General features: G+C 40.6%; 1 protein-coding gene across 2 annotated transcripts in view; it reads left to right on the top strand.

Annotated features, from left to right (window-relative positions):
- LOC121962797 (putative ribonuclease ZC3H12C) overlaps nt 1-20,223 on the top strand; it is a 22,755-nt gene extending 2,532 nt beyond the window's left edge. The window contains exons 1-6 of one of the 2 annotated variants that reach the window (XM_088074619.1): nt 2,227-2,661; nt 8,667-9,547; nt 10,766-10,905; nt 10,987-11,221; nt 13,998-14,104; nt 14,769-20,223. In XM_088074619.1, coding sequence (XP_087930745.1) covers nt 8,736-9,547; nt 10,766-10,905; nt 10,987-11,221; nt 13,998-14,104; nt 14,769-16,360 — 2,886 coding nt within the window. In that variant the 5' untranslated portion in view covers nt 2,227-2,661; nt 8,667-8,735 and the 3' untranslated portion in view covers nt 16,361-20,223. Of the gene's footprint in view, nt 1-2,226; nt 2,662-8,666; nt 9,548-10,765; nt 10,906-10,986; nt 11,222-13,997; nt 14,105-14,768 lie in introns of those variants that run through there. The other variant, XM_042513099.2, reaches the window with a different exon arrangement.
- The last annotated feature ends 1,228 nt before the right edge of the window (nt 20,224-21,451 follow it).

Here is a 21,451-nt window from a genome sequence, read left to right as displayed (position 1 = left end):
GTGTGTGTGTGTGTGAGAGCGTGCAGTTGGTCCGCTGTTGTATCTCCGCTCTTTGCCCTTATCTCTCTGGGCGAACTGTCTCTGAACACATTCTTATTTAATCAGGCAGTTGCTTTCCTGTTGAGCCACTAAGCTCAAATGTTTTTTTTATTTTGCAATTGGACCAAGGACGCACACTGAAACACGCTGACTCCACCGACTGCTTTTTGTTGCTTTAGATTAAATACTAACGTCACACTGCCAAGATAAATTCTGCTTGATATTTGACCTTAACTCACTAAATTGATATATCTGTTGGCAGACACATTGCAGTCCGCTCTTATTTCAAACTTAGATGCCAAATCATACTGTAACCATTTAGATCAGTCACAGCAGCCCCGTACTTGTTGTAAGGGTTTCATACACTTCAAGACTTTTAGGACATTTCTTGGATTTCAAAACATTTCTCGGAGTTTAGTATGTTTTAGGATTTTAGGACATTATTGACTAGTTGGGGGGATCCTTCACTGGCTCTGTTTTAATGGTGTTTTGTGCACTCTGGGACCTTATCTATACTAAAAGTACAAAAACAATTCCCTGTGTGAAAGGGGGGGCAACTGACACCTTGGGCAGCTTGATTATGCATGATTATTTGACGGTTATTTTTATATTTATATGTGAGTACAGTGAGGGAAATGGCATAGTATCGTGTTATTTTTAGTGGGGATCATGTATCGATACACAAACATTAATTATAGATTTTTTTATTAAATGAATTAGGGCTGAGAGATATTAGGAAAATTGAATATCATGTTATTTTTTAAACAAATAACTTGATATTGATATTGCAACAATGTTTTAGGGTTGACTGTTTGTGCTTTCCCAAAATATTTACACAATGGGATTTTTTAATCGATAATCAGTAATACAAATATAATGACTGCCTGGTTAAGTGATAAATTCAGGAGATGACATCACTTTACTGTAATTCAGACTTTAAAACCAGGAAAAGATAACACTTATGATATCCAAAATATCTAGTCTATCATCATACAGATAAAACATTAATATATTGTCCAGCCCAAATATAAATGATTCACACTGAAAATGGAAAAAAAAGAAGTTTAGCCCACTAAACATAAGATCAATAGCTTTTATCAGTCCACTAGTTACATTTTGTAGGAAACATTTAATATCACAATTATGTATCATAACTCAAATATTGTGATGATTTCATATTGTGTGGCTTCTGGCGATTCCCACTTTTAATAGACATTCAGATGATCTTTTTTGTTAAAAAAAAACCTCTGTCTTGGATCCAGATTCCTTTGTTTTGACAAAGAAAAGGTCTTTGATTTATTCAGATAATTTTGTTATAGTTTTTACAAATTTCTTGCTAATTTTTGGGGTAATTTATTTTTGTATCTTGTCTTGTGCTGCTTTCAGATGCTTTTCACAATTATTTAAACCTCTGAACCCTAAGCAAATTGGTGAAATTTCTTTAAAAAACGTTAAGGTCATCAGGTAATTTTCTTATAGTTTTTAATAAGTTCTTGTTAGTTTTGGGGTCATTTCTTTTTTCATTGCTCAGTGCTGTCTTCCTGTGTTTTAAAAAGGAATCAAGAAAATGTTCCCAGGTTTCAAAGGGTCAGTATGTTTGTTTGCATCAATGACACTGCTGCAAATAAACATATTGTTTTATTACTTGTGGTTTCATTTTAATGACTTTGTGTTGAAATCATTCAAATTATGCACACGGGCTCTATAATCACACAAAAGACAGAAAAACAAAGATTGTGCTTCCGAGTCATCCGCCCGAAGTGTGCTGCAACAATGAGGAGCAGGTCCCCTCCTCATACTCATCAGGACATAAAACTTTTTGATGTCCCTCGCCCCCCACACTTGTCCTTTTTCCCTTTCAGCGCGGCCACACTCTCCTCTTTCCTCTTGCACTCTCTTAAAGACCAGGCCAGTCTTTCAGCCAGCCTTGGTCTTTTCTTTCTGCTTTGAACCCCCCTCCACAGAGCACCCCCAGCCCAAAACAAAGAGCGGAGAGTGACTGTGGTGCTCTGCAGCCAGGTGTTCTCCATTGCTGCCCCGGGCTGTAATAGCCCCAGCCCTCACCCTGCAGCTGCCCTCCCCAGCCTCCCATTGTGTGGCTCTATTGTTGAGCCGCCCACCCCTCGTTGATTCATCGGCCACACAGGGGAAGCCCTTTCAGACTGAGGACAGGAGTGTGTGTGTGCGCTGGTGCACTTTGAGTACGCGTGCCTTGGGGAAACTGGCTGTTGCAGGCATTCGCCCACAGCCACTCCCCTCCTCCTCCTCCTCCTCTTCCTCCTCCTCCTCCTTGTCTCTGCGCCTCATTGTATGGCCGCCGTGCTGCGATTGGTGGAGAAGCAGCCACTCTAAACGAGGGGATGGCAGACATTGTTGCTCCATCTGTTCTGCCACTCATTGTCCAACTTGCCTGGAAAAAAAACACAGCTCTGGAGGAGCAGTGAGGACAGAGGTGGCTGGAGTTGGATGCTGTGTTGTTCTTGCGTGCAGAGTCGAGCATCGGCAGTGGATGAAGCTGCTGTGGAAACTTTAGGACTTTGACTTTCACTTGCACCTGGTTTTCAAGGATTTAAATGTGTGGAAATGAGCTGATCTCTGTCTTCATTGTTTGTTGAAGGCCTGGTGAGTGTGAAATCTTGAGCTTCCCCTTTTGTGGTTGTTGTGATTTCTGTCTTAAAGAAGCAACTGTGACTTTTACTGCCCATGTCCAGAGGGCCACTGAGATGATGCAAAAGGCCAGAGCTGCACTGTGCTACCTGCTGCAGCATCACGAATCACTTTCATGCTGACCAGTGGTGGACCAAGTATTCAGTTCATTTACTCAGGTAAAAGTACTAGTAAAAGTACCTGATGCAAAAAAGACGAAAAACCCACAAATTAAATTGTAAATTATTGGAAAAAAATAGGGAAAAAACACAAAAAAAACTCTAAATGCTTGTCTTAAAAAAAAAAAAATCAAAAATAATAATAAAAGGGGAAAAAAACACCCCAAATGTGAAAATTCTTAAAAGGAAAAAAGACCCAAAAAGTCAAATTAAAAAAAAGAAAAAAGCTGTACTTGTATAAACTGTTTGGTAAATTATTTATAACAAAACATCATATTTTATAAACTCACTTAATGTAGTGAAGTAAAAAGTACAGTATTTCCCTCTGAAATGTAGTGGAGTATAAAATGGCATGAAAAGAAAGTAAAGCGCAAGTACCACAAATTCATAGTACAATACTTAGGTAAATGTACTTAGTTACATTCCAACGCTGATGCTGACCTGTCTAAATGCTTAAACTGACATGACCATAAGTGCTGGTTCTTTTGCTTAAGTAAAGTTCCCACTGATGGATTCAGAATAAACGGCAGAAGGTGCAGTCTGATGATGGTTCTGGATTTGCAGACAAGAGATGTTGATAATACTGGCACATCATTTATGGTCAGATAACGGCTTTAAAAAAAAAGTTTCTGCTGATATGGCATAATATGTTAATTCCACTACAGGAGAGACTTGACGTTCTTTGCAGTAGGTGGATAAACATGGGAATATATCAGTATTGGTGTCTGTAATTGGCCAAAATGAGTCTGAAAATATCAGCATATTGGATATCAGCAAGAATGCGATATCATGCATTTCTAGTGCAGACAAAAGATGAAGTCCTGATCTGATACTTGTATTTACCTGGATAATACAGCTGCAAAATGCACAGTTCATGTACTATAAAGTCATTGAAATAAGTTCAGTGTGTATGCAGTTATATAGCTCTGATGATTATGATGATTATGATTGTTGTTAGTTAATGAGACCAATAAGTGATATTTAAAACCAATATGCACTTATAATGAAAATAAAAACCCTTCTGTCAATATTTAGAATTTGGATTAAAACACTTACAAAGTAGAAGTCCCTCCCTTGCTGTGACTTTCTTTTTAATTAATTAATTTTATAATATAATGCCATACAGATAATCATTAAAATGCCAAATATAACAACCTGTAATGTCTCTTTAGAAACTGATCTCATATCCACTTAGTGCAAAGAAAGTACAGAACACCATAAATGAGTCACATAAACACAATTTCACTTCACTGTAGTTTTATAGGTAATCTTTAATATTCCCAGTTAAAAAATGTGTTGATCTGGCCCGATATTGTTCCTTTCAATCTGATCAGGACATCCTCAGTGAGAGCCACAGACCTTAAGTTCAACCACTGAATTACAGGGCCTGAGCCCTCACCCCGAGCTGGCCCAACCCCCCGAAACTTTGTATCATCCTGTCGCTGTGGTGCTTAAATCTCAAACAGTGTGATCTGTGTTGATGTGAAGCTCGATGGGGGGGATGGGCCGGTGTTGTGGAGTATTTTGGGGGGCGGCAACAGAAAGCAAGCTTCTTCTTATCTGGGTCATATGAGGCCGGAGGAAGCTAAAAGTGCGTTGGCTGAATATGTTTGCTTCAGAAAGTGTGTGTGCAGCTTGTGTGTGTGTGTGTGTGTGTGTGTGTGTGTGTGTGTGTGTGTGTGTAGCTTTCACATCTGACCATGTGTCCTCAGAGTGTGTGTGTGTGTGTGTGTGTGTGTGTGTGTGTGTGTGTGCAGCTTTTATGTGTGTGTGTTTTAGTCCTGCTGCGTCTTTATTTTCGCTCTATTGGCTGCGTGGAGACAGGGGTGTGTGTGGGGAGACACCAGTTGCGAGTCAGTAGACATCTGTTGCCCTGCTGCTGGCAGGGAAAGCCTAGCGCGCCATCTAGATACACACACACACACACACACACACACACACACACACACAGTATTCCCGGCTGATTATTCAGCCTGGGACAGCCTCTTTTTTTAACAATAACTTTTGCACAGTATCAGGCATGCAGCGATTATACCGCCAGACAGCCCCCTCCCAGACCCCCCTCCTTCACCCTGAACCCTTTACCCTCTCCCTCACCCGCTGCACACACAGTTTTTACACAAAGCTCCCACATACAAAGCTCTGTAAGGACTGTGTTACATATTCATTACTGCCTCCATCAAAGCCGGCGGGACTGCTGTGTGTGGGAGCCGGCCCGCTGATGTTTGAAAGATGCACCCACTCAGCCTGGAGGTCTGGAGATGGTGTGATGAGGTGGCCGCTGTGCCGTTGGTCCGTTAACACTGAGCCTGATTCTGGAATTCCACAATACAACTGAAAGCATAATTGTGTGGAGCTCGGACCACACGAGAAGACAGGGCAGGACAATATAGAGATAAATATCAGGATATTTTGACCAAATATTTCAATGTACATATTGCAGTGATAATGTAGAGTTGACAATTGATGCTTTCACATTCACACAATATTTACACAATAAAAAGTTTGCTAAATTATCATTAGTGACTAAGCGGGTAAAGGCAAATAATAGACCAGCTGAAACAGCCTGGAAAGTTCGGAAAATTACTTAACTTTACTGTAATGCGGCATTTTATATATTCACTACTGGAAAAGTAACATTTTGGGGTTTTTGTGTATTTGTTCATCCTGAAAGTTTCTTCATGTTGTCCTTGGGTTCTGTCTCTCCCTTCATGTTTACTCACTAGAAATGTCAAATCATTTTTAAGCACATTTAGCTTAAGGAAGGGCCTAAAAATTTAAACTGATGTATTTGTTATTTATTGATTTTTGAAGAAAACATGCATGTTTGTTTAGAAAATGTTGGCAATTTTTTTTTAAATGGCGATTTTTATTGAAACTGAAAGATAATGGGCAATTTATTTGTGATTTTTATAGAAAAATATTTTGATTTTTTTTTAAAGTGGTGTTTGAAGGCATGTTTTCTTTGAAAAGTTGTGGGTTTTTTGTCTTTAAAAAAAGAAGCTAATTTTCCTTCGTAAATAGGTATGAATCACATCATGGCCAGTAATCTGTTAAATGACTGACTTAATATGGTCAGTATCCGTATGATATCCAGCTTATACTATGTCCCAGTTCAAGTAAAATGTGTTTGCAATTGCAAAATGTGGACGAACTTTTAAGTAATTTAGTTGCACTTTTCTGTCACAAACCAGTTTGGATGCCTATGGTTTTTTTTTTGCATTATTGATCAGAGTCATTTGTGTCTATATGGCGTCTGAGGATGGTGATCTGTAGAGAAAATGGAAAGACAGTTTGGATGTGTCATTATCCACAGCAGTATGAGTCACTTTGTGAGGTAGATGTGTGTGTCTGTGTATTCATGTGTGTATGGTCACCATCAACGCCCCCAGACTGGGTGATGCCAAGGTCCCAGTCCTAATCACTCCTGCAGGGCTATTGTTGTCTTGGGTGGCGGGGATGGTTGCCAATGAGGCACACTTAAGCCCCCCACCCTCCCCCACACCAGATCTTTTTGTAACGTGTGTGTGTGTGTGTGTGTGTGTGTGTGTGTGTGTAAGGCGGGTCCCCGCAGCCTCTGTCTTGGCATTTGGAGGGGAGAATGCTTTCAACAGCTGTAGCTTAGCAACAGTAGCTCAGCTGCGTTGCTAGGCAGCCCTTTTTCATAAAATGCGCACTCACTCCACCCTGCCCCCCCACCCACCGCTCTTTAAGTCACTTCCCCTCCATCATCTGGTTTGTCCAGATAACAGGGGTTTGGGTTGATTTGGTGCCGACATCGAACTTCACATTTACATTTCTGGAATTTGCTCGTTTTTTTCCCTTCTGGAAAAACTGTAACACTTTGAAACCTGGGTAATTTGGCTTGATATCTTCAAAAACATGGAAGGACGGCAATGAGCAACTTGACTACAAAATGACCCCAAAATTACCACAAAAAAAGCTGTAAGAAAATTAGGTGAAAGTAGGAAAGAAAAAAAGAAAAGAAAATAACAAAAACAATAACTGAAAATAAAATAATATTTTTTTCTAATTTTGAACAGGTAGTTATAAATACAGATTTCTTGTTATTTATGTCTAGTTATTAGATAAATTTCTTTTGATCATTCTCTCTTTTTTAAAACAAATTTTCAGCTTTTTAAAGATACTTTTTGGGCCTTTTTTAAACTGAAGGTGTTCATGCCTTTCCTGTTTTATGAGCTGTCTGATGGAAAGGTTAAGTGATATAAAATACCCTCAACATTGTGTACTTTTAAACTAATGTAGATTTTTTGAAATTGGACTTTTTTTGGTGGCTAAAATATACTTTGTTGCTGGACCCTGTCTACAGCAGTACATTGCTTAGCTTCATGTATGACTGTTTTTTCCAAATTGGGGGCATCCTGACTGACATTCACTGTTTCTAATACACCAACTATAGACAAGCACCTCATGCAACCCCACTTCAAAAAATCCAAACTGTGCCTTTAACTCCTCTCAGCAAGCACAGGCACTGTAGTTTTGTTTCTAGAGAACAACATATAACTTTCCCCCGTGCTTCCTGTAATTTGTGTGCAGCCAAACCTCTGACACCATTCAGATTAGCCTCAGCAGATCCCATGTCCTCGGTGCTTGAATGCATAAATGCTGATTGGCTCTGTGGCCTCGCAGCCTCTCAGTGCCGTAATGAGTGACTCCACCACCCCAGTGGGCAGAAGCATATGGGCGTTAATTACCAGGTAGAATGAGAGGGGGAAGGGGCCATCGCTAACGGTTCGCTGTCTCTTTTTTCCAAAAACAGATCACCCTCTCCCCCCCTTAAATTAATGTGCTGTGGTGTGGCCCTGTAAAAACACACTGGGGCCAGACTGGAAAAAAACGCGCGAGTCCATTAATTAGGGTGAGAGGCCCCATCTGCCCTTTGTGTCAGCCAGTCTGGGCCTCAGCTGAGTCCCCAACTGCCCGACGCTCAGAGGCAGTGTAAATAACAGATCAGAGTCTTGGTGTAATGATAGCAAAGGCAGAAACTTTCCTGTAAAAATAAAGTCAGGGTTTCCTAAAATGATAGCCAGTGTTGACTTTCAATTATATTGTAACAATACAGCCTGAATGCAAATTCTCACTTAGCTCAGAATAGAGTGTCTTTATTGATATTGCATATTTGCTGCAGACCTCCATCAAACAGTCTATTATATTCTGTACATGCACACTCACAGCCGCACACTCACACACACACCATCCTTACAGATAAATTAGAAGTAGACTGGTTACATCTGTAGACAGACTTCACAGTCATGTTTTCATCCAAATATTAGTTCAGTATCTCTCTGCACTGCGTGGCCTGTGTACCCTGTGGGCATTGTTGTTTCAAAGTGTCATCCCAGCATGTTTGACAACAGATTTTTATTTGGTTAACAACGCTGTGATTGAAAATAAAGTCAGATATTAGGACGATATGTTACTTTCCTGGATTGACATTTGTTTTCTTTTGCTGCCTTCAAACACCTTTTCAAAAGTATTTGAAACCTTTGAAACATGAGCAAAGCTTTTTGTCAGAATCCTGGAGAAAATACGCAATCAGCATGAAATGTCCCGCAAAGTGCAAAAAAAATAAACCAAAACAGGAAAATGTGTTTTTAAAAAAATGTTTCAAAAAAGAAATATTTTTAGCAATCTATATTTATAATCATGTGTTTAAAATCAGGCTACAGGAAAAAAAATCTTGAATTTTAAAATTTTTCGGACTATCCCTTTAAAGTGATGTCAGTCAGGACACAGGAATTTCCATGAATCTCACACTCACTCCGTCCTCTGTTTCTTTAGGCACCAATGAGTCGAGATTTGTGAGAGGGCAGCAGTCAGCCGCGTGTGCTGGATGTCTGTGACAGATCCATGGGCCAGAAGGACCATGTGGAGGCAGGAGCAGGCCACATCCTCGACCTGGTGCTGGATTTGGAGTATCTCCACGTAGCAGGGGCTGACCGGCAGGCTGGCTGCGCTGACGGGCCCCCTGCTATGGAGGAGCAGGGGAAGCGCTCCGGCACCAGCAGCACCGCCAGTTCTCCTCCACCGGCTGCACTGGAGGAAAATGCCGGGTCTGATGCAGAGTGTGAGCTGGCGGTTTCTTCCAGCGCCACCCTCGCTGTCGTCCCCGACCCGGATGGAGGAGAGGGAGGGTTAACTCACAGTAAAAACACCCACCAGCCGCTTTGTCGGACCCAGTGTGTGGACTTAGGCACTGAGGGTCCCCCCGAGCTCCCGTCTGAACTCTCATTAGAGCTTGAACTCGATACTCCTGCGCAGTCCTCACCCAGCTCGCCGTGTAAACACCCACCTGAGCCTCCGTCCGAACCCTCCTCGTCGGAGCCCGAGGCCGGTGGGAAGGAGTACCAGGCCAAACTGGAGTTTGCCCTGAAGCTGGGCTACTCTGAGGAGACGGTGCGACTGGTGCTATCCAAGCTAGGCCCCGACACTCTCATCAATGACATACTGGGAGAGCTGGTCAAACTGGGCACCAAGTCAGACAGCGAGCAGCCGCCTGGATCATTAGCCTCTACCTCATCTTCTTCATCCTCCTCTTCCTCTTGCGGCTGTTCTGATTTGCTTGATAGCCAGCGGTCGGACTCGCCCTGTCCCTCAGACTCTCTGTGTGACCAGGACAACCTGCGGCCAATCGTGGTGGACGGCAGTAATGTGGCCATGAGGTGAGCAGTCAGTGGGCGACTTTCCATTAAAGATTTGTGCAAAACTTAAAATGTTGATAAAACACAATTGCGAGATGATGATGCTTCCATTGAGTGATGTTATGCAACTTCTCCAAAGTGACCAGAGCTGCTGGTCGTTTCTCCTCCTGTTATGAGCATTATCATCACTTATGCACTGCCATGAGGCATATTCATGGCACTATAGTGTCCAGTGTTTGCATACTCAAATTTTTCACTGAAAATAGTATCAAATTCACATACTATTGATATCTTACCAATTATAGTTGTGACATTAAAACTTTACAGAAGTCCTGACAAATTGTTTAAAGGCACAGCTTCTCAATATTTTGTGCATTTCTCCTTGAATTGAGCTTGTTGATCATAGACTGTATAAAAACCTCACATCTGGGACCTCACATCTTCACCTCCCCCTGCTGTTCAAAAATGAAGCCAAATTAAAGCTGCAAGTGGGATTTAAAGTGGTCCAAAGAGAACTGAATGCTTTCACCTTTTTGAATTGACAAGAAGCAAAACTCTTGATGTTCTTTAAAAATATTCATGGTGGTCATCACTATATACTGATGCTCTGCTGACTTTTATGAATCTACTTTCAGAAATATCTGATTTGGCTTATTACCTGTGAAAACATGTTTTATATGAATACATTCGTAAAGATTTTTTTTGGTATAAGATCTGTTATGCATCCCATGTATATTAATTCAAACACAAATTTGCTATTATATGAAATATGTCAAACATTATTGTGGAATATGCAAAGATTCAAACCACCTGCAAGATGCCAGAAGCAGGATTTGAGCTCTTAACCTTTGAAACAGAAGACAACCACTTTACCACGCAACAATAAACAAATCAGCTGATTATATTAGGTCATAGTAGGTTTTGACAGGATGAATTATGAACTGATTTAATTCATATTTTATACCTGAGCTGAATATATTGGATATTGGAAGTTTTTTTCACTAGAAATTGGCAGTTTTTGTTTTGAAATTATAAAGTAACACAGGACATGGCATGTCAACTTTTAAACCCCAAGAGTTCACAACAGATGGACAAAAACAGGAGATCTAGCAGGTGCAGGATCAACCCAACACACCAGCTCCAAGGCCAGGACGCAGACTCAGAAGAAGTTCACAGAAAAAATTTAAAACTTAACATATTAATTTGCTTTGACCTTCTCCTCTTAAATATGTCCTGTAGCCATGGCAACAAGGAAGTGTTTTCGTGTCAGGGCATCCAGCTGGCTGTGGATTGGTTCGTAGAGCGTGGCCATCACGACATCACAGTGTTTGTGCCTGCGTGGAGGAAAGAGCAGTCCCGCCCTGACGCCCCTATAACAGGTAAGTGCAAGAGGCTGATTGACACAGACACGCATTTTATAGCATTTTTCTCACCCTTACCATAACCCTGTTCTCACACAGATCAGGAGATTTTGCGTCGCCTTGAGAAGGAAAAGATCTTGGTCTTCACTCCTTCGCGGCGTGTCCAAGGTCGGCGCGTAGTTTGCTATGATGACCGTTTCATCGTCAAGCTGGCCTATGAGTCAGATGGCATCATCGTCTCCAATGATAACTACAGAGACCTGGCGAATGAGAAGCCTGAGTGGAAAAAGTTCATCGATGAGCGTCTGCTCATGTATTCCTTCGTCAATGACAAGTAAGTAGAGGAAGATTAATGAGGGACATATTTTGTCAAAATAATAGATCATGATGACTTTGTGTCAAAAGAATTGAGACATTTATAATTTATGTCTCTAATTTTGAACCCACATCTGTTTCCCAGCTATCACATCTGACATTTGGCTTAACAAATGCCACAGCTGCTGACATTTTCACTCGCTTTATTCAGGAGAGTTGCAGCGTATTTTCTCTTTTTACCTTTGCCCTGAAAATGAGAGATGTAGAATAAAGAACCAACTTAAAAGGTCCAGTATGTACAATTTATGGGGATATAATGGCAGAAATTGAATATAATATCATATGAGAACACAGTAATATGAACATCAATCCCATCCCATGAAACAACTGCAGTGGGGATGTGCTTGAAGTGTGAGGAAGCAGAATAGTTAAACACAATCTAGATGTTTGAACTAATGAGCTGGAGAAACTTGAGGTGACTTTAGATGGAAAAAAAGGGCGAAATTAACTCATATTATGGTATGTTGAGAAAAGAAATTGTGGAGCTGTGGATGAATGGTCAATTCATATTACTTTCACACTGCAGGTCAGGTTTGAGTCCCTTGTAAGGAAAATACATTTTTTCGACGACCTGCTCCTGATAGCAAGCTCCAGGAAGCTGGCTACCTCTCGTACACAGATTCTAGTCAGCCATCTTCAAAGTTTAGGGGTTTGTAGTGAACTGGGAAAAGAGCCCCTTGTCTCCCTCTCAGAACAGGGTCTAGAGTTGAATTCAGTGTCTATGCAGGCTCGCCTGACTCGAGAGAGATGAGTTAAAATCATCACAGCTACTCAGGCGATGTTGGAGGGACGCACAACCAACACACAGCGAATTATGGTTCTACTTGTTCTACATTGTTATTCTGGCTGAACCCCCTAAACCTTTCTGCGGGTGTTCCTATTACAGCAGGTGCTGGACAGGGTGAGAAAGGTAAAGGCACCAGTAATCCTGGTGGCCCCAAGCTGGCCAACACAAGCATGATTTGCGGACCTGAAGTATCTTGTGTTAGGGACACCATGGCTGTTGCCACTGCGCCCCGACCTGTTGACACAAGCAAGGGGAGAAATCTTCCATCAAGCTCCTCAAAAATGGAAGCTAGTTCCCTGAAGGGGCCAATCACAGCCTGTCACAACCATGTACAAGACTTGGTTGGGTGGAAAGGGCTATCGCTTTATTCAGTGGATGGTGTCTGAGACAGCAAAAGGCATTAGTACACACTCGAGTTCTCATTCGTAAAACCAGGGTTGTGGCACAACCCAAACATTTTGATCATTAAATTGACTGTACTGTATACCACATCCTACTTAAGGTTAAAGGTGTTCGTCTGTCACAGATATTGAAATATAAATATAGTATCATATAATCGTGTAATATAATAGTATAGCGTGTCATTAAAAAGAATTTCAAAAAGTCATAGTATTGCATACCATTTAAAGTAAAAAATAGTAAACGGTATTTATTAAAAAGGTAATTCAAAGTAGAATATGTCATGAAAAAAATCATAAAACAGTTTTTTTATAGGAGGATAGTATAGAATGCCATAATATTTTTAAGTCATAGGAAGATCTCCGTAAAAAGTCAAAGTCGTAGTATGTTGAAAAGACTGTTAAGTCATAGTATGGTATGTTCTGTTATTATATAGTACAATCCTCAGTTATAATAAAGCATGTTAAAAAAACTTACATTTTGTGGTATGTAACTGTTTAAAAAAGTCAGTATAGTATGTGTAAAGATTGTTAAAGTCATAGTATAGCATGCTGAAAAAGTCAAAGTGTTAATGAGAAAAACCTTTAAAAATGTCATATTATAGTTCACTGAAAAAACTTAAAAAGTCATGGCACAGTTAGACGAAAACACTGTAAAAAATAAGTCCTCGTATAGCATGATGTGGGGGGGGCATAACATGTCATTCACTAGAATCACAGCCTTGACGTTTTCGACATACTAGATTGTGGTGCTTTCTGCCATTTTTTCAACATGCTAAATTATGACATTTCTGGCCTTTTTCTCGACATTGTATACTATAACATGTCTCTACAAGATATATGTTGTTTTCAGGAATTTTTTTGCATATCAAAATTTGATGTTTTTTGAGAAACTATACTATGATGTTTTGGCCATTTTTTTCAACATGCTATTCTATGAATCGTTTCTACAAGCTACAATATGTTATTTTCAGCCAATTTTTTGACCTGTCAAAATTTGTCAAAACTTTAATGTGCGTCATCCTGCCATAATCTTTTTTAAGGCGCAATATGAGGAGAGGCCATGTGATTAGCTGGCATACAATTTGGTGAGAAAAATCAAGGTCATGGGTGCACCATTTCAGAATCTTTATCTCTTCAAACAAACCATTCTTATGAAAAATATTTAGCCATGTTTTGCGAGCTAAGTTAAATTCCGTTTAATTTTTTGCTATTTCTAAATTTTTTTCCTCAAACATCCCTGAATTTAAATAGCAGTGGATATATGCTCTTCAATTTCTTTCCATCTAGCCTGACAGTCACTATTACAGCAACAAACCAAAATCGTCTATTGGGCCAGTATATAATAGTCCTCCGAGCAGAGGAGTGCAAGTCTCCCCTTGTTCTTCACAAGTCTGAAACCTTATCTTTTTCCCCCCCTTGTCAAAAAAGTCATAGTGGCTTTTCTTTTGTTTTTTAACCCTTGCCAAATGCACCTCGATATTTGTTTATCCCATTCATTGAATAGTTATCTGTCCTTTCTAACTATCCTCCCTTCCTCTGTCTCTCAGATTTATGCCCCCAGATGATCCTCTAGGTCGTCATGGTCCCAGCTTGGACAACTTCCTGAGGAAAAGACCTGTCATGCCTGAGCAGAAAAAACAGCCTTGCCCATACGGTGAGACCACAGATGTGCACAGAATCCACCAAAACAAAAGATTTTGTTGTTTTCTTTCCAGAGTTGTTTGGGGTGTGTTTTTCTTCCCCTTTTCTAGTAATTTTGAGCTTGTTGGGTTCCTCTTTAGAAAAAAAAGTGTTTGTTTTAAAATAATTTTTAGGGGTTTTAGGGTGTTCGTTTTTTTAATAATTTTTTTTTTAAAAAAGTGTGTGTGTGGTGTGTGTGTGTGTGTGTGTGTGTGGTGTATGTGGTGTGTTGATAGTGATCTTCAGAAGGGGTCAACAGACTGGCGAATTATCTGCATTTTAGTTTAATGATCGCTGATAAAAATAATTAATTAAAAAGCGCAAAGAAAGTGTCACTGTTGGAGTAAACCTCAGGGAACTTTTTTTTTTAATTCATGTTTTATTTAAATGTTCACTTGACTTCATCAAAAAAGTTGTGGGGAACTTGCTGGGAGTTTGTTATATTCCAAATTCCAAAAATTGATAAAGACTTTCATATTTATGTCCTTTCTAAATATTGGGTATTGGTCTCATTAACTACTAACAATCGGTATCTGCCCTTAAAAAAAGACTGTGCAGGTCACATATTGACGTATGTGTCATAATGTCTGTCTGGATTTTCTGTATATTGGCTGTAATTAAACTTTTTTTTTGTCCAGGAAAGAAGTGCACTTATGGCCACAAGTGTAAATACTACCACCCAGAAAGAGGTGCTCAGCCTCAGCGTGCTGTGGCTGACGAGCTGCGTGCCAGTGCCAAAACCTGTGTCACCACAAAGAATCAGGGGGACACTGGGCTGGTGAAGAGCCACAGTGTTCCAGCTGGCAGCATTGAGGCGAAAAAAGGCGCCCCGAAAAGACAGTCTGACCCCAGCATCCGAGCTCTGTCGTACAGCGATGCTGAGGAGAAGCTGCTGGCAAAAGGGAGGGCGGAAAGCCAGAAAAGCAGCATGTGTGGCAGCAGCAGTAGCAGTGTGAGTATAAGCATGTCCTCGGCCCCAGGAGGCCCTCCATCCAGTTTTAACCTTTCCCAGGACCAGCAGTCCAGAGCAGCAACACCCCATAGTCTCCTAGCCCCCAGCCATGACCTCTACCCTCACTCTGAGTCTCCAGATTTGAGCTACTACTCAGTAACACGTGCCTACTCTGGCCTGAGCCTCTCCTCCAGACGGAGCCCAGACTGTCGCTTCCCCAATGACACAGACCTGCGGCTCGGCTCAGTGGGCTCAGCAGGATCAGAATGCGGCAGCGAAAGCAGCGTAAGTTGTGGTAGCAGCTGCGACTCGTACAGTGAGCGGCAATGTCCTGGATGCCCACCAGACACCCTACTGGAAGACAGCGTCCATTTTGCCAATCCCCACAGCCGGCTGTATCCCCATCATGCCGCATCAAACCATGACCTATGTGGCCTTCATCCTGCGGATTACACAAATATCCAGCACAGCCACGCGTCTAATACCGGAGTACACAGCTACCACTTGAGCGTGGCCCGCGGGCAGAGCTGTGCTCACAATCAGCCTCCACCAGAGGCGCCCCCAAAGCGCCCTCTCTACCCCCTGCCCCCTCACCTCCAGCATCATCCGCTGGCTGCACGCTCCAGCTGCCCAGGCGACTACCACTCCCTGACACAGTCCAACCCTCACCCCCCTGGCTCCCCTCTTGGCCGTTGCCTGGCCCCCACACGAGGAGAAAGTGTGTCAGACTCACATCTGTATGAACACCTCTCCACATCGCACCATCACCACCGCACAAAAGCTTTGCCCAGCTGGGACTCATACTACAGGCAGCCTCCGTTGCCGCCCTCCAGGTATGAGCCGTCGGCCTGCCAGAGCCTGCCAGACACACGCCAGTCATCCTGGCACACCCCTCCTTGGGCACAGGACGGCTACGCCCAGCACCACTCCTCCCACCCAGCTCTCCACCCATCCCCAACACATTACTTAAACCACCCTCCACCTCCTGCCCACTCTCCTCACCCGCCTCATCCATCAAGTACTCCTCTCACGCCGTACCCGCCTCACAGCGCTCACCTGACTGTGCCCTCCCACGCTCCTTCCTCCTACATGCAGCAGCACCCAGAATCCCCTGCGCAGAGCCGCTACGGGGACATGAGGGAGAAAGTGTACGTTAACCTGTGTAACATCTTCCCTTCGGAGCTGGTGAGCCGGGTGATGGCCAGGAGCCCTCACATCACAGACCCCCAGCAGCTGGCAGCCGCCATACTCGCAGAGAAAGCCCAAACTGGATACTAAAAGGACAATTTAGTCTCCCATCAGAAAACAATAGCAGTTATGTAGTCTGAGTAAAAATAGGAAAACACCAACGGTGGGTGGTTTGCATCAGCAAACTGGAATTTGCCTTTGCAACACTTGAAGCATGTTGGGTTTGTATTGTGGAATATGAAATACTGGAATGCTTTTGGATTGTCTGCAGGAAGAGCTTTGTCTTTTCTTATGGCATTAATGAGACAATGCATACGTTTCAAGGAAATAAATTGCTGAAGATAATTCAAATGAAGCTCTGGTCACCGCGCAGCGACGACTATATCAATTTAGTTGAGGGAGAGCAAGTCATTTGGCAAAATCTATGACTGACACAGAGTGTAACTTGTGGAGATTGTTCCAGAACTGCCCAGTTAGTCCTTTTTATTTATTTAGTAGCTTATTATGTGTCTTTTACATGCAGGGCTTGTTATGTATCAAATTAGGAAGGCACTTTTTGGTTTTACAGCCAAATCCAGTGAGCTGGTATCATATACAGACTGATACAAAGGATTATTTAAGCATTTTCATCACATTTTGGCCAGATTGTACACTGTACATACTGTCAGAGCTGAGTCAGTGTTATAAAATATTCTTTTCCTTCATGTATAAAGCACTACATGGATGGGATTTACTACTTTACCTTTTAAGACGTGGATCGACATCAGTTTTCTTGTCCTGCATTCATACGCCGCTCACGAGCATGTTCACTCCGAAAACCAAAGAAAATTGGTTTGATTTCTTTCAAAAACGCAGGAAAAAACATAATGAACAGCTTTGCAAGATATGTCCCATAAATTGAAGGGAAAAAAAAGGAAAAAACCCAACCCTATATATATTAAAATAAATAAGTAAAAGGTGTCAAGACATGATCTGAAAACTACCTGGATGGGATTATTAGATATAAATTAAAAAAGTTTCAATTATTATTATTTTTATATTTAATTATTAATATTGCACTATATATTTAAAGATATGTTACAGAAAATAGATACAAACATTGATTTTTTTTTTGTTTGTCACTTGTTTTTTGGGGTTTTTTTTTGCTTGTTTTTGTTTTTTTACTATTACATTCATTATTTTCATTTTCTTTTTGGCCATATCTTATAATGCTGCTGTATGTCCTCTTACCATGTTTTTGGAAGAGGACTTTTTTTGATTGTTTGTTTATCGCTGTCTTTTTTTTAATTTTTATTTTTTTACTTCCCTTTTTTTCTTATTATTTTCAGGTAATTCTCTTGTAACTTTTTCTAATTTCTTGCAAATTTTTGTGTCATAACTTTAGGTTACTCATCACCCTCTTCCTATATTTTTGGAAGAAATCAAGCCAATTTGCTCAGGTTTCAAAAGGTTAACTTTAAAGAAAATTGAGAGGTCAAATTTTTTTTAATCTGGTTCTCAGTCTTCAGCCTGATAGTTTCTCACTATTTGACAGCGGTCTGTGTATTATATTAATCTCTTTGTGTGTCGTGCAGCCATTTGTGGGGCTTTTTCCATGTTGGTAAAAATGGATGTCTGAAAGACAGTCGTCTTATTTGAGATGATGTCAGTATTTTGGTCAGAGTTGTAGCTGTAGAGATGGGTGACCCTGTCGTGTGTACCTTAGTTTTAGTAAGGGACATCTCTCTCTTTCTCTCTCTATCTCTCTCTCTATCTCTCTGGCCCTTTATTTTGGGTCAACTCTGGTATCTGCTACAGACAGACAACATCAGTGAATCCAAAATGTATGTATTGTAAATATATTTAACAGACTCCCTTGCTGTGCTTTTGGCGAACAGCGAACCTGTTGTCTGTAGCAGATCCCAGCTGAATCCATGCTAGACAGAGAAAAACCTTGTTTGATACAAATTGTATCATTAACTAAGTCGCTGATGTTATATACAGTACATGGACTTGTTGATCCGTATCTATCAAACACTCTTGACGTATTGCTATATGATGAAATGCATTGACAACAGTTATGTTCCAATCGAGATGTTCCAACTTTTAATCTTGTGGAAATTGCTTTGAGACAATTATTTCCGATATGTTATGAAACAAGAGGAGTTGTCTGCCTACTATGTTTAGGCAGAACAGCTTCTTTATCTGCGCTTTTGGGTTTAAAGCTGGCTTATTTTTTTATACAGGAGCTCCGATTAAATTATGTTAGAAATATGCTTCGGTTGGCTGGATAAATGCCCATTTGAAAACAGAAATGAATTAGCCTGGGTTTGTTTTTTTCCCAGGGTGAGGTTGGGGTCAATTCATTTTAAGCATTTTTTTCTTTTTAGCCTTTTTCGTAAATCAGAAAGTGGATTTCCTTAAAAGTAACACAAGACTTTATGCTTGAAATAATAGAGAATTGATGTGTTATCATTAACTAATCTATTGTTTCTATTAAATCATGAATTGCATGGACAGACCCCAACCATTTTTAATTAGTGAAGTTTGATATTTGAGTCAGTCTATTATCCTTTGGCGGCCATTCTGAATGTAATACAAGAAAGAAAAAAAGAAAGAAAATTAACCAATGTTTGCCCTTATCCGTCATAAAACCAGAAATTATTAATTTAGTACAAAATTCCTGTGACCAAACAACTAGTAACAGAATGTTAAATGAGCTATATATATATATATATGTAGTGTATTGCATGCAATCAAGGCCCAAAAGTTGAATTCGGACATGCACTTTGTGTTGCGTTTAGCTGGACATATATTCTGAATGCAGCTTTAGCATTTTTGCCTCTACAACTTAATAAATGGGGAAAGTTTGATATTTTAATGACAACAAAAGTTTCATCTTCCAGAACAGAAGAGGCTACCTGAGCACTTACTCAGCTTTCACATTTGACCTTTTCAGAATATGACCTGCCCATGGTATATTGCACGCTGTCATGGTCCAAAAATTAAAATCCAGGCATACATTGCCCCTTTTTAAGGCTGTACATATTCTGGATGCAGCATAAACCTTTCGTGACTGGCGTAGCAGTACTCGGACAAAATGTAAGTTCAAAATGGCCGCCAAGGAATTCAAACCTACAGAGTGAGCTCGTCATACAGTTCATCACAAGCCAGCTACTTAAAGCCCACTGGTTTCTTTCCTGTCCAACGTGTCACATTGTACAAATACTGACTAATTGTACAACAACACGTGCTGTTGATGAGAGAGAACCTTTGTGTGTATTGAAGAAGCGCCTTCTCTCCGGCCTCCTGGCACTGTGTGTCAGCGTGGCACCTGAGCGTGGGCCCAAAGTAATGCCTCTTCATGGCATTGTGCTTATGACACATCCAATACTCTGAACTATGTTCAGCTAACTGTTATGCATGTTTTGATTTTGTTTTAGTTTCTGCATGTTTCCTCGCGTTTAATTTGTGTACATAGCCGCGTTTCTGTCCTGGAGGCTTTGTCTTGCCGTTACTGTGACATGACTGTTGAAATGCTTCTAGGCTTACCTATACACAAAACTGGCTTGTTTTACTGCTCGTCAGTGTTTTATTTCATATATTAGGAAGTATTTCAATAAAACACCTCTCTTTGACATTCAATATGGAGTCAAAGAGGAATGATATTTCTTTTCAGTAATGCTTGACATTTACTCCAAAGGACCAGGAGGCATGTTTTGGAATGCATCCCACTTTTTTCCAACACTGTTTGTTTTGGAAGTGCACTCGGCCATAGATAGTGATAATGGAAACCATAATGATTGATGGAGTTCCATGCTGTAGATACAATGCTATACAGGCCTCTAATTCAAAGGAAATCCTCTGTTTTACATTATATTTACATTTTGCCAGTAGAATAACAGTGTAACTAATTGATTATCGTGACACTCAACTGTACCTGTGGTTGTTCATTAAAGAATACTGCTATAAAACGTGATGTCTCTTGGCATTGTGGTTTTAAGTGACTGTTTCTGATATCTCACTTTACTGAAATTACAGGCCAGCCTCAGCATGGATGGGGGTCAAACTCACCGTCTTTGTGTGCAATGTAATTAACACCCAAAAATAACTAAAATGAACTATATTTTTGCAATGTTATGAACTATTTCATGGCATACTATACTATGATATATGATATTTTGAAGACACTACATGGCATTTTTAATTACTTATCAAGCCATACTATACTATGATGTGTTTAATGGCATTTTAAGCCATACTATACTGTAACATTTTTAATGAATTTGTATGATTTATGAAGGCATATTATACTGCAACATTTTGTGATATAGTATGATTTTTTTCCAACATATTATATTATGACTTTTTTTAATGAAATATTTTATGGCATACTATATTACATACCTTTTTTAGAACATAGTATACAATGACTTTTTTTTATTTGCAACATCAGTATACTATGGAATTTTAATGACTTTTTTTTAAAGCACTCTTAAGAAAATGTTTTCAATGCAATGGAAAATATATGCAAAATGTACAGGACCTTAAACTGACAAAGTTCTGAGTAACATTTTTACTCCACATCAGCAAAAAAATGCCCACTCTGCTTATCTCGGAGCAAGCAGCACAGTTTGTCCTGCTTTCAGGTAGCATGCAGTGCAGTTGACAGACGCTGGATGGCAGACACACTGCCTCTGCAGGCTGCAGCACAACTGCTGACTCACTACATGTACTGTATGAGCATGCGAACAGCTTGTGTCACACTCACACACACACACACACACACGCACACACAAATCATCCATCAAGTCAGAGTGAAGGTCACACTGACAGTGCTGCACTGCTGTAATGAACGACACCATAGATTGTATTGAAGGTATCATTCACTACTCCATTGTGATTACACAACATGAAAATACTGAATCTTATGTAGTAATGCAAAAATGCACATATCACAAAAGTGCAGCCAAAAAAGCAAATATCACCATTGTTGCGGGGTCAGCTGAACACAGGACTGTACAACATTCAAAAACTGAAGTCATGAAAGTACTTGCTCTGCAGTAAATCACCCCCTGTGACTTGTGTACTTTTCCATGTGTCGTTATTAGGTCATTAATAGTGATGCATCAATCTGTGAGTGGGATTTTTACTGTAGCTGCTCAAGGTGGAGCTATTTTAACTACTTCATACACATTTAGA

This window comes from Plectropomus leopardus, chromosome 24, assembly GCF_026936395.1.
Source record: "Plectropomus leopardus strain MGB_pleo_1.0 chromosome 24, ASM2693639v1, whole genome shotgun sequence".
Lineage (NCBI taxonomy): Eukaryota > Metazoa > Chordata > Actinopteri > Perciformes > Serranidae > Plectropomus > Plectropomus leopardus.
Note: the sequence above shows the minus strand (reverse complement) of the source record. Positions and strands in the feature narration are given on the sequence as shown.